At 43.5% G+C, this 12,600-nt stretch overlaps 1 protein-coding gene across 1 annotated transcript in view; it reads left to right on the plus strand.

Annotated features, from left to right (window-relative positions):
* TEAD4 (TEA domain transcription factor 4) overlaps positions 1-10,423 on the plus strand; it is a 60,520-nt gene extending 50,097 nt beyond the window's left edge. The window contains exons 12-14 of the mRNA XM_049822285.1: positions 5,554-5,694; positions 7,166-7,318; positions 10,042-10,423. Of these exons, the coding sequence (XP_049678242.1) occupies positions 5,554-5,694; positions 7,166-7,318; positions 10,042-10,155 (408 nt within the window). The 3' untranslated portion in view covers positions 10,156-10,423. The remainder of the gene's footprint in view (positions 1-5,553; positions 5,695-7,165; positions 7,319-10,041) is intronic.
* Positions 10,424-12,600: the final 2,177 nt, after the last annotated feature.

Here is a 12,600-nt window from a genome sequence, read left to right on the forward strand (position 1 = left end):
CTCTTGAAGAATTGTTCAGCATATGCCTTTCCATGGACCACGTGGGACCTGAGTGCAAGATATCTGCAAGCTGTAGTTTCTCATGGCATTTAAGGCCATGTGGCTAGTAGGAGCCTGGGGGGCAAGGCAACTCAGCCTGCTGACTATGGACTTTCCTAAATCCTGACTATGACTCCTTTGCCTGCCTAGGCTAGGGTAAGGAACGTATTCAAGAGTTATCTCACTTGTTGTTGGACATACTAGTACATTTGCCAGTGAGGACCTGAGGCACCTAGGCTCTAGTCTCCAGGTCAGAATCGCATTCAGTTACGTATTCAACAAGTCCATGCATTCCCGGACTATAAAGTGAAGACTAGCCTTCCTACTTGATGAAGTGCTGGGGAGATGAATTTCCTTTAAGTCATAGTCACTATTATTCCCTTGTATCTTTGAGAGTTGGAAAGTAGTGGACAGAGTAAAGCAGACCTTTCTCTGCTCACCTTGGCTGCTCACCCTGGGATTGGGTGTGCTTTGGCACAAGGTTTTCTTTAGAGAAGGAAACTCAGACAGTGAAGAGAAAGAAAGAGTCCTTTCCCTAAAGCCGCAGTGTGGTCTAGGTGTTTTGAGGAGCTCATAGGAATCTAGATATGGAGGCCGTAGCATTTTTAGATGTTAAGTTAAAAGCAGTAGCTCTTTTGGTCATTAGAGACCCCATGATGTGCAGTATGATTTTGTCCTGGTGCAGTCCTGGGAAGCATAACTGCAACCATTAGTGATTTACCTCACTGTCCAGTTGATGTTTAGAAGTTAATTTGGCTATGGCAGCTAACAGTGTTCTTCCTCAATTTTCTGCCTTGTCTCCCTTCAGGAGGTAATCTATCTCCATAGCGGGGAAAGCGAACAGGTTGGAGTTCCACTCCTGAGCAGTTCTTTGGTCTCGTATTCATGTACACCATTGCCATTTTCAGTTGACATGAACAAACCAGATTGCAAATAATTCAAGAGCAGATATGTGTGTGCTAAATAATCTCTGGTATGGGGGCAGTAACTTCCACGAGAGGATGGGAACCAGCAGCTTTAAGTAAGAAAATAAGCTGTAACTGTAAGGCCAGCAGTATCTGTCTGAGGTGCTGCAGCTCCATTGTCCTGCAAATGTGAACTGGAGCCCTCAGCTAGCTGCTAGTGTCATTCCCTGGAGCTGCTGAAATTCCATGTATGTATGTTTATGGGCTGAGATTTTCAGAGGTGACAGGAGGTGGTGCACAGCTCTTGTTGACTGACCACCCTAAGACATGTCTGACAGTCCTAGCCCATAATATGGGACATACTTTCGAATAAAAAGTGCAGTGTAAATGTCAGGGAGTTCCAACATGACCCCATTGCTTCACTGCAGCAGGGCTTCCAGGAACCTGATTGCACATAATGTTAGTGAATGGCAATGACTGCTTAATTCAAACAGTGTTACCGTAATTTTGCCTACTGCCAAATAGTTTAATGTTGATTAATTAGATGTTAACTAGCTGTGAAATTCTAGTCTGCTCTTTTGACGGGAGACTTGCCAAATTGTGGAGGCACCCTAGAGTGGCTTCTTAGGGCTAGTGAAGCTTTTCTCATGAAGTGGAACTAGCACCTTTCTCCTTTGCCTCATATTGACTGCACTTATTTCTTAATTTGCCATTAAGTGTTCAGGGGAGTGTAACCTTAACTTTACTAGTGAGACCCTGAAAATGTTTGCCTGGTTCTGCAGTGAGAACCTCTGCTATGTTTATGTAGCAGTGATCCAACCAAGCTTCAGTAGCCTTGACCCTTTGTTCTTTTGACTCAGTGGGACAATTTCTTTGGAAAAGCGGAACTGGGTCCATACATTGTGTTTATCACCCCCAAGGGAAATAGCTGAACAATATTGTGAAGGACTCCTGGTCTAGTTCCTCTTTGGAGAGGGGAAGGAATTAATGTTTATTCAGACAGCTGGAGTATGGGTCAAATAAACAATACAGTTAGTTGCATTGACATGTAAATGACTATTACAGTAACTCAATAAAAAACTAAACCCAAACAGAGTAGCATTGCTACTCTCTAATACATGTCCATTTGTGGGGCAAACAAAGTAGCTGCATAGCTATAGCGGGGAAAATTTGATAGCAAGGACTTCAGCATGACCATAATAATTCACTTGGCAACATGAATTATTATTAAGTCTGTAATGCCTGTGCCTTGTTCCTATTAATACCTGTGCTGTCAGGTTAAAGTAGCCTGGATTTGCCTACATATGCTACTCCGGTATAGACAAACCGTCAGATCATAACACTGCGTTACAGTCATTTAGATGGTCATGACAATGTAAAAGCTTCCAATCTTCCTCCAGCTGTTGTTTCCAAGTCGTGTGCAAAAGTTATCACTACCTCAGTGGTGTAAATGTGAATGATGTAAAATAATTTTTAAAGAAGTTTTAAATCCAAATTGGTTTACTCATATATTTTAACATGTGTGTCCAAATTTGTTTTCAACTCAGTGAGGAGGCAGAAAACTATAGGGGCAAAAAGGGATAAGTTGTTAAGAGAAATCAGGAACCTATTCAGCTGGATAAATTGTTTTGTGAAGCTATTTCTGAGGAGGAGCAAACATGAGAATAAAATAATTGCCGGCTTTGTATGACTATCTCCTGATAAATCAGAGGATGCTCTTGAATATATAGTATGCAGGAGATGACAAATTTAGGAAAACATAGAGGTATGAGTGCACAGCTGGTGTAAATTGGTATGAATGTAGTATGCATGTAGGGCCAAGCATATTCACAAGGGTTGAAGATCTGTGACTAATTCAGAGGGAGGGATTCTGCTTAAGAGGAGGAGTCGTAGAGAAGGCAAGCCATTCTGACAAATGGATCTTTCATCCATAATCTGTGGTGAAAATGTTACAACTGTTAAGGATTTTTGTAGAAACTGTGTGAAACAACACAGTCATTTTGAGGAGTGGTCATGTATTTAAATATCATGCTGTTATGCTGTCCCTTAAGGGCAGAGTGAAAGCTGTATGTCCATCCCTAATGCTGCCAGTAATGATGTGAACATTGGAGCATTCTGTCATCTTGCCTGGACTGAATCTTTGTCCCGCTAGAATTATCTGAATGCTACAACTGCTAGTCTAGGAGATAGCCCAGGAGATGCACTGCCCACTGTACTTCATGAAAAACCTACCCTAAATCTGTCTTTCACTTGCTTCTGAGTTTGTAGTATTAAAAAAATCATGGTAATTGGATGTTATTGGTTCGTTTGCTTGGATCTTCTGTGGCATCATTTAATGCAGATGGTAGTTTTTCTCTAGGTGGAAGTATGTGTGCACAATGGCACAGTGGCAGCAATGCCCGAGTGTTGTGCTAAGTGGAAAATGGAACTGAATTTTCTGAAACAAACGGGAGGATGGTTTATTTTATGTCCTTTACCACGTCCTCCTTCACACACCTCAAGTGGCAAGTTAACAGCCATGGGAACTGGATTGAATGGAAACACTGCACATTATTACACAGCTGCTTTTCCTGCTAGTGCTTTTGGCATCGCTGTTGGCAAAATGATGAATTCTTCTGTGACAACAGCTCTGTGCAATGGGAGGTGCTGGTGAGTGTTGTGGTACAGAGATGGCTCAGCCTAACTCTCCAGGGGAAAAACTTTTCAACTTGAAAGAACGACAACAAAGTGTGGCTTCTAGCAGGTTCCTAGTTACAGCTGTAGTTACTCAAACCCAGAATTCACTAGAAGCAGCAATCCTGCCTTCTGGTTTCCCTATTGCTGCCCATCCTCCCAACACATGTTTTTTGTCTGAACACACACAAGTGCTTCTGAATCAGGTCAGGGAGCCAATCCCACCGAGAACCAGCTGAGCAATTCCTCAGCGAGTCTTGTAGTACAGCTACAGAAACATCTGTGTCAGTACAGGAGGAATGGGGAGGCACAAACTGCTCTGGGACAGTGAGACTGCTCTCTCTTGGTGTCAGGACCAGCCTGGTGTTATCAAACTACAACTTGGAGGTGCATTTTCCCAAGAGGCTCAAGCCAACCTGAGCATGTGTTGCCATCAAAGTAGGCAGTCTTTGTGCCCTCAGCTTTTGTGTGTGCTCTCACCTCTTCCAGCCCCTGCAGCTTTGTGGAGATCCAAGTGAGCTTTCTTGTCTGACTGAAAACTAACTCACCAAAACCACAATAAAATTTGTCTTGGATGGGATCAGCTCTCTCATCTGGCTAACCACAGAGTCGTGCAATGGCTAATGGTGGCACAAAGGCAGCAGCAAGCTTGTATGGCTACGGATGGAGAGAAGGCTGGACTGGCACTTTCTAGGTTGACTTAAACCTCTTGTGAAATTGCTACTTAAGAGAAGTAAGCTAACAGTATTATCCCATGGCAGAGACAGGTGTTTTGTATGGCAAAGAAAAGGGGGATTCAATATTGAGTGGTCCAGTTCCAAGGCTAGCATTGCTTGTCCCAAGCGCTGCTCTAGATCTCGAATAAAAAACTTTCCCTGACATCGGCTAAGAAAACCATGCTGGAATGGCATCTAATGCAGTCCTACTCACACCGTATCCACTATAGCAGGAATATGCTTTGTTCAGTTTCCTGTTTCCCTCAGTTCAGCAGGAAGAATGCAATAGTCTGAAGTAGCCTATGGGAACTGGTCATGGCTTTTCTGCTGATGTAAGCTAGCACCTGGGCTTGTGGAGTACAGAGCAGCTCTACCCTTTTAGTTTTGAAAGGGAGGAAGCTGAGCTGGGCATTCCCACACCCCTGTTGTGTTTTCGAGCTTAAGGCAGCCACCTCTTCTTTTTCTGCGCGGGGTTTGAATGACCCCTGGTGGGAACTTCAGACAACCAGGAGTTTTAGGAGTTGCGTCCCAACGTGAGGCTTCAGTTGGCCAACCTTAGGCACCCACATTTGAAAACTGTGGCTGCTAATGGAGATGGGTTTGTATTCACATGGAACTGGGCTGGATCCATCAGCAACCTATATTCCTTACATTGCAATCCTGTCTACTTACATTCTTCATAGCATAGTACCCGAGCCTAATGCGTGTGTGTACTCACACACGCCTTCTCTCTGCTCTGTCTCTTTCCCCTTACCTATGAATTCAGCGTGGAAAAGCTTTATTACAGTTGCTGTACCTTTATTTTTCCACCTTAGTGAGGCAGCTCCGTCTAGCCTGTCTGTTGCATTGCTCTGTCTCTACAGTGCCCTCCTGTCTGCTCTCCACATGCTTTGTGAGTACCTCCATGCTGTACTGGCACTGTGCAGTTACGGTAAATATCGGCTGAGGCAAGGGGCTGTGTCATGTTTTTAATGTTAAGAGGATATTCCACCAGATTTCCCCAATGTATATGCAAATCCCCACCACCATTTTCTGAAGCGGGAACTGGTTTTTAGTGCATAATCTTCAGATTTCACTGCTTGCTTGACGCGCATTCATCTGCTTAAGGAGCTCTGGATACTCCGGTGCCTTACAATCTTGGCTATGCAAGGTAATGGTGAAAAAATACCACAACCACCTATTGATAACCATCTATTTTTCTTCCCCCTTTTTTTTGGCAGGCTGATTTGAACACCAATATTGAAGATGAATCCAGGTCTTTCTATGGCGTTTCCAGCCAATATGAGAGCCCAGAAAACATGGTCATTACCTGTTCCACCAAAGTGTGTTCCTTTGGAAAGCAGGTGGTGGAGAAAGTGGAGGTAGGGAGCAGACACCTGGGTGCAAGGTTCTCTCTGGCTGCTGTTTTGTCTCTTCAAGTATTTGCATCCTGCATATATCTCAAGGCAAAATATATCCCATGCTTGTTGTCAGGGAGATGGATGCCATAGATTATTATTTCTGAGATACACAGTATAAGATTGCTCCAGCCTGCAAAATGGCCTTGTCTCAGGACTTCATTAAAGATCCGGTAGTGTTTGCTATTGTTTCCTTAAATCTCAGTTTCTGAAGACATGTGAATATGTAAGACTCTCAGCTCTGGTGATTCTCGGGGTTTTTTTGGGGAGCAAAGAAAAGCTAGGAAACCTGGACCCTTGTTTTGTAGTCCAGAAAGGTGAAGACAAATAGGCAACACCTCACTCTCATCAGTGTTTTTAAACAGATCATTTATAGACTACAGCTATTAATTAATAGACTGTGATAATTTACAGGCTATAGTCTTATGGTTTTGTGGGGCTTTATTTAGTGCTTGTACACTTACATCTTGAGCAACCCTGGAGCTGCATAATTATGCATGTATCTGAGAACGAAGAAATTCTGATGCCACATTCAGCTGCAAAGAGAGCTGCTCTGACCTGTTTCCTGCTGCTCTCTTTCTCAAGGAGCCTTTAGGTGCAGGAGGGGTGCCTGCGTGCAGAACACCAGTCGTTCTCCTGTCAGCAGTCAGTTCAAGTTACATCCTTCCCCAAGACTCGTCTCCAGTCATATGACAGACATGCCTGAAGTTTGGTTGTGTATTTGCATGATGGGATAGATAGGCCAAAGAAAGGTGTCATGGTGCACATGAAAGGAAACCAAGCTTTTGGTGGTGAAAGGAGGTAACAGGCAATTAAGGGTCTGCTGTGAAATGATAGAATCCAGCCTCAGCTTCTGTTCAAAGGCAGATGAAATATACAGCAGCTAAGATGTGAATGTGAACAAAATAAATCCCTCTGTGCAACACTGGCCAGACCGTCTCCTAAGGGGGAGCAGAGATACTACATTCTTTCTCTCACAGGTACCAGAAGGCGTTAGTCCTTTCCAGCTGTGAAGTATCCTGAGCATATGATTACCATCATTACTAGGAGCTTCCTGGTCTTGCTAAAGCAGTAGTTTTAACTTGTTCAGTTTATTCACACCTAATATTTTTCCAGTAGCGTTGCAGACCGTAGTATAGCTGACAATTGGTCTGCTCCTCTTAGTTACCTTTCACAGCTCCTTGGCAGTTTGCTGCTTGTAAGCTGGAACCCACTGCTCTAAAGTAAAAAAAAATCAAGCTGAAGAAATTAGAGGGCTCAAGGAGACTGACCTTGGTGCGAAGTACTGTAGAAGAATGATTAATCAGCTCATTACTGTTAGAAAAATGACTTGAAAATGCCATTGTAATTTTTCTGTTCTGAATCCCTTTATGTGATTAATGCTACTAATGTGACAACATTATCCCATGTGCCCCTTTTGTGTTTTGCATTGCAGACAGAGTATGCACGCTACGAAAATGGACACTATTCCTATCGTATTCACCGTTCCCCTCTCTGTGAATACATGATAAACTTCATTCATAAACTCAAGCACCTTCCTGAGAAGTATATGATGAACAGTGTGCTGGAGAACTTTACTATCTTACAGGTGGGACTTTCAACTGTTTTCGTTGGAGCTTGGAAACATGTGAGCCCCATACAGGAGTTCACTGTTGTGAGTCAAAGCAGATCTCCTTTTACAGCTCAGCATGTAATTGAACTTGGTATCTCTCGCGTGTCTTGCTCATCAAGACCATTTATGGAGCTCTAGAGATAGTAACTCATGCAGAGAAGCAGCAGAAGAATTTGAGAGACGTGAGTAAGAGAGAAAAAAAGAAAGATAAAGGGAGAACTCATGAGGCAGAGAGATAAAGGAAGGAGAAGGATGCAAAAGTCAGTGAAGGAAATGCTCATTCCACTATTGGACAAATGTTGGGGTCCATTCTGTGCCCTGGCCCTTTTTGCAAGGTAAAAAAAACCAAGAGCACTGTTAAGTGGCACTGTTAATTTTGTCATGGGAAGAGTTCTCCACTGGCCAGGTAAGAGGGAGAAAAAAAAAAAAAAAAAAAAAAAAAAAAAAGTTTTTTTCCTCAGGACCATCCTCCTGAACCTGGAAAGAATACGGAGGCACATAAAGGAAGGGGCATGTTGGGGGAAGCTCTATGACACCTTCATGAATCACTGCAACCTCTAGGTAGGGCAATACGACACGGCTTACAGCAACTAGATTTGCATTAGTGTCTATATGTCATACCAGGAGCGTTTACAGGCTCGGATGCAGCCGAAATTTGGGAAGAGGACAGACAGCTTAAAAGGTGGATTTTCCTAATGGACTGAGTTCTGTGCTCGCCTCTACAAGATGCGTCACAGATCTTTGCCCAAAGAACCTGAGGTTGGGTAAGCAGAAGAGATGCTAGCAGCTGTATGAAAGAATGGAAATCAAGTGGTCTTCATTCCATTCTCTAGAGATCTTGAGGGACTTCAGGCAACTCATTTCACTGCTCTGTGGCTCAGGTACCTCAGCTGTAAAACACAAGGTTAATAGTATACCTCACAGGGCTTTACTCTTTCATGTTTATACTGAGATCTTTAGCATCTGGAAGAAAAGAGGAGTATAAATGCTAAGAGGTTTTTTAGATGAGCAAAAGCATGAAGGAGGCAGGGGCAGAGAGGTGGAAGGCCTGTGTGCTGTAATCCATACTGAAGAACACTGTAACTACTTTCTGTGTGTTTCATTCCTCAGTCAGGCCCGCGCTTGCTATAAATTTTACGAACAAAGTTGTCATATAGTTATACTTCCTCTGGAGCTTTATGTTTTGAGTAATCTCATGTCCTTCCCTTACCTCCTGTCACAGAGAGGCATGTCTCATGTGGGTACTGGCACAGCCTTTTACGTATTGCCTTGCAGTCCTGCTCCCTGAGCAGCAGACTGAGCATCTTCCACCCCCCGCTCCCCACGGGGGAGCTGAAAAATGATCATGCTTAATGCAAGGGGTGCTGCTAGTCCTCAGTCCCCACTACCAACTTCTGAGGCAAGTCTGATTACATTTTTTTCTAGACCCTTTCATGAGCTTAGATACCCCTAATCTCACAAGCATGATTTATCTTGCTTTGCACGTTGCTCTGGATCTAGCCCTCCAAGATTTCACAGCCCATTTTCCAGAAAAGGCTGTGGTGCCTTGCCACACCTGGATGTGTATAACGCACAATGGCCTGCAGAAGAAAGAAGGGTTAGTTCAGCTGCAAACCCAATCAAGAAGTAAGAAAAGAAAACAGAATAGACCAAAATCAGGCTGCTAAAATTAATAAGCAAGTTTGAAAACCGCTATTTTATTTCTGTTTTCACAAGAACAGTTGGGCTTTGGTACAGTTCAAGCCTCCAGCTGGTATGTTTTTCTTCTGTAATTGAGCTGGTGCTACTGCTGATAAAAATGTATCTCCTCCAGCAGGGGAGAACGGCTTGAAGCTTTAGCTATAGCACAAACTCAGATGACAAGAATGTGCAAAGTTGTGCAGTGACAGAGAGAGGGAAGGAGCTAGGAGCTCTGGGTGCAACATTTCGCTTGTCCCTGCCGTGTAGTGTAGGCAGTGCACGCTTCTGAAACTAGGACAACACTGTTCATCACCATGCTTGGTGACACTGAGTCATATTGGAGAGAAGCTAAGGTTCCTGAAGGCCCATAGAAAAAGAAATGGAAAAAAAGGAGCTTCTGTAAGAATGCATGGGTGTAGCAGCCATCCTTCTCCCAACATCTACAGTGTATGGAATGGGAGGCGTAATGGAGTCAAACCTATAAGTCTCCTGTGAAATGAGTTATACTCTATAATCCTCTGGTCTGTGTCTGCCACTGACAAGCAGGAGCAGATGGAGGGAAAGAACTGTTTACGGCTGTGATACATCAACAGATACGTAAGCAGGAGTGGATGTACCACAGGTGGCCTGTCTATACCCAACAAACAGAGCAAAAACAGATTTTCTGTGAAGCACCTTCTCTCTGCTGAAATCTGCAACACCAGGGGGTGAGGAATAGAGGACCTAGTGGACCTGCTTCCACTTAGGTGGTCATTGCTTGGTCACAGCTTTCTTTTCTTCACAGTGGACTCTGCGCACCTCCTTGTCTCTTCACTGCATTGTAGTCCCAATGCTGTGAAAGTGTTTTTCTTGGGTGTGTGGGCACACAGACTGAGGGTTGCGGTGGCTGAGCTGTGTATCGTTCTGTACTTCTCTGTTCTTTGCCTGTTACGGACTTTTTGCCCTATGTTAAATGTGTTGGAATATGTAAGCAGAGGAACAGCAGTTGCCATCTCAGCTTCTTCTCCTTTTCTGTCTAGGTTGTGACAAACAGGGACACACAGGAGACCTTGCTGTGCATAGCATATGTTTTTGAGGTGTCAACTAGTGACCATGGTGCCCAGCATCACATCTACCGGCTGGTGAAGGACTAGAGACTCTCTGCCCTGAGTCGTCCATGGGATGCATGTCTAAGAAAAAAGCCTGTGCTTGAACAACCCCTGCCCCTCATACCAAACTGAAAAATAAACTGCAGATATTGTGTATTTTCAGAAAAGCACCTCTGAGCTGTTTTGTGATTGACAGGGTCAAATAAGTTTGCATCTCCAGGTTTGTGCGAATGGGAAAAAGACTTGGAGTCAAAGAAGCAGGCAAATAACCGCTTAAGCGTTTCACCACAAGCAGCATCCTCTGGAATGTATTTCCCACAGAGCACACACAGGGTGTTCTCATAGACAAAAAAGGAGTGGTATGCACCTGAGCGTACAGGTGGAGCAATGGCAGCAGCTTCCACAAGTTTGACCACATACGAACAGGTTGAAAATGTTCATGCTACATCTGGTCTGAGTGTGTGCACTCATACACATTCATTTGTAGGTCAACACACGCACAGACATACTTACCATACATTTATATGGATGTCAGTTAAGACATATGTGGGCATATGCATGTGTATAGAGATTGCACATACAACCTACGTATCTGGCTGTCTAGCTGTCCAACTTAGCAGGTGTGCAGTCACAGGCTCCTTCAGCCTTCCTTCTGTTAGAGGCTGGGTACTGTTTCCCTCTTTTGTGCATGATAGTGAGAGACCAGCCTTTCTTTTACCCATTAAATGAAGTTACGCTTAGAAAATTGGGTATAATTATTGCTGCTTTTGCTTCTGTTCTCCCTGCACAGTTAGCACTGCTCAGGGAGCTAGACTTTGCTCTTTTCTTGCACACCAGCAAAATAATTGTTTACCGAAATCAAATTGTTCCACCCATTAGTTGCAGACACTGAGGAGCACAAGTATTGCAAAGAATGCCATCTAGATGAGAGAGAATAGTGAAAAGAGGTTAGCTTTCCATGTTTCTAAGGCAGTCGGTCTCTCTGCTTTGCTTGTAAACTGAGGTTGTTTACTCAAGAGTCACTGAGAGGCAATAATCTTGGTTCCCACAGTGCTGCTGATGTGGGGAAAGATCCAGCCATTCTTGTTACTCTGAGGGAAGAGGTGGGTTGCGTCATGCTGTGGCAGCCACCGAATGGGGAATTTATTGGGTGGCCAGGCGCAGTCCCATGGCACAGATTTGGATATATGGTGTTACATCTCCTCTTTCCACAGTGCATCAGAACACCTTAGAAAACACCTCACCTATTTCAGATGTTTCCATCCTTGTGTGTGTTTTTGGCACAGAGAAAAGAACTTGTTGGGTACTTGAGGAATCTGAGATGCTGTCAGAAATCAAGGGTTTATTAGAATGGCACAAGGTAAGAGCTTCAGCCACATACAGATGAAATGACTTCTTCCAAGAATTTATGAACTTGTTGGTGCTCCCATCTACAGCTTTCAGTCTGCTGGTTAAAGGGCTCTGTGGATTCCATGAAGATACCATACAACTCTTCCCACAGCATATGTAGAGGCCTGTGAGACGTACATATCTCCTCCAGCTTCCTAACCATCTTCCTGTCCTTTAAAATGTTTCATTTCTGTATTTGAAGTTGTAAGTTGTACTCATTTACAAGGTACTCCTGGAGTCTTCTCACAGACTGATGATTTTGTTCCCTGCACATTTAAATCTCAACTCCCTTTAAAGTTTAAATCTTCCTCTCCTACAGAATGTTCTTCCCATGTTTTATGGACTCAGATTAATCCTTTGAGTACTTGAAGGTCTAAGCCTCCACTGGGCTTTTTCACAAGTATGGTTTAATATTCCCCATCCTCTCACTGAAATTCATGAAAAATGCTCAGCCAGTCACCTTCCAGTGTACCATCAGCATCACCTCTACTTGGTATATTACATTGGGGGTGGGAGAGGGATGAAGGGATGGAAGATTCACTTACTGGAACAGTAATTTATTTTAAAAACATAATCTGGTATCATAGTCAGTTTTATCTCCTCCAAACTCTTCATTATGCTCAGAAAAAGTACCAGCATCTTTCACATCAACTCTCAGCTTTCATTTCTCAGGCTCCTTATCTTTTCCCCACAGGATGCTTTGGGCAATCTGCTTCTTTAGATGCTTGTTTCAACAATCTTAATTTTTCACTAGCTCTTCTTCTTGGTTGTGTTCAGGAGCTTCCTTGTGTGTTATGCTAGCTGTGCTTTCTCTTACCCAGCTTTAAACAAGTTCTGGTAAACACTGAACTTAGCTAGATAATGGTAGCTTCAACCACTCTGTGCAATACTTCTGAGGAGGAATCTGCTGATGCCTTGGAATCATCATGGTTTTATTTTGAAGCTGGTATTGAGAGCAGTTGTTCTTTGCTAGCTCATAAGTGTAGAGAGACATGCAGGTTTTTTCCTCAATGACTTAAATCTTTAGTATTTCTCTGGCTCATTGCTGGCTGATAGTATGGAGTTTCTTTGAACTGTTTTCCAAAACCTGTGTAAAACTTA

The sequence above is a fragment of the Accipiter gentilis genome, chromosome 18 (assembly GCF_929443795.1).
Source record: "Accipiter gentilis chromosome 18, bAccGen1.1, whole genome shotgun sequence".
In the NCBI taxonomy this organism is placed as follows: domain Eukaryota; kingdom Metazoa; phylum Chordata; class Aves; order Accipitriformes; family Accipitridae; genus Astur; species Astur gentilis.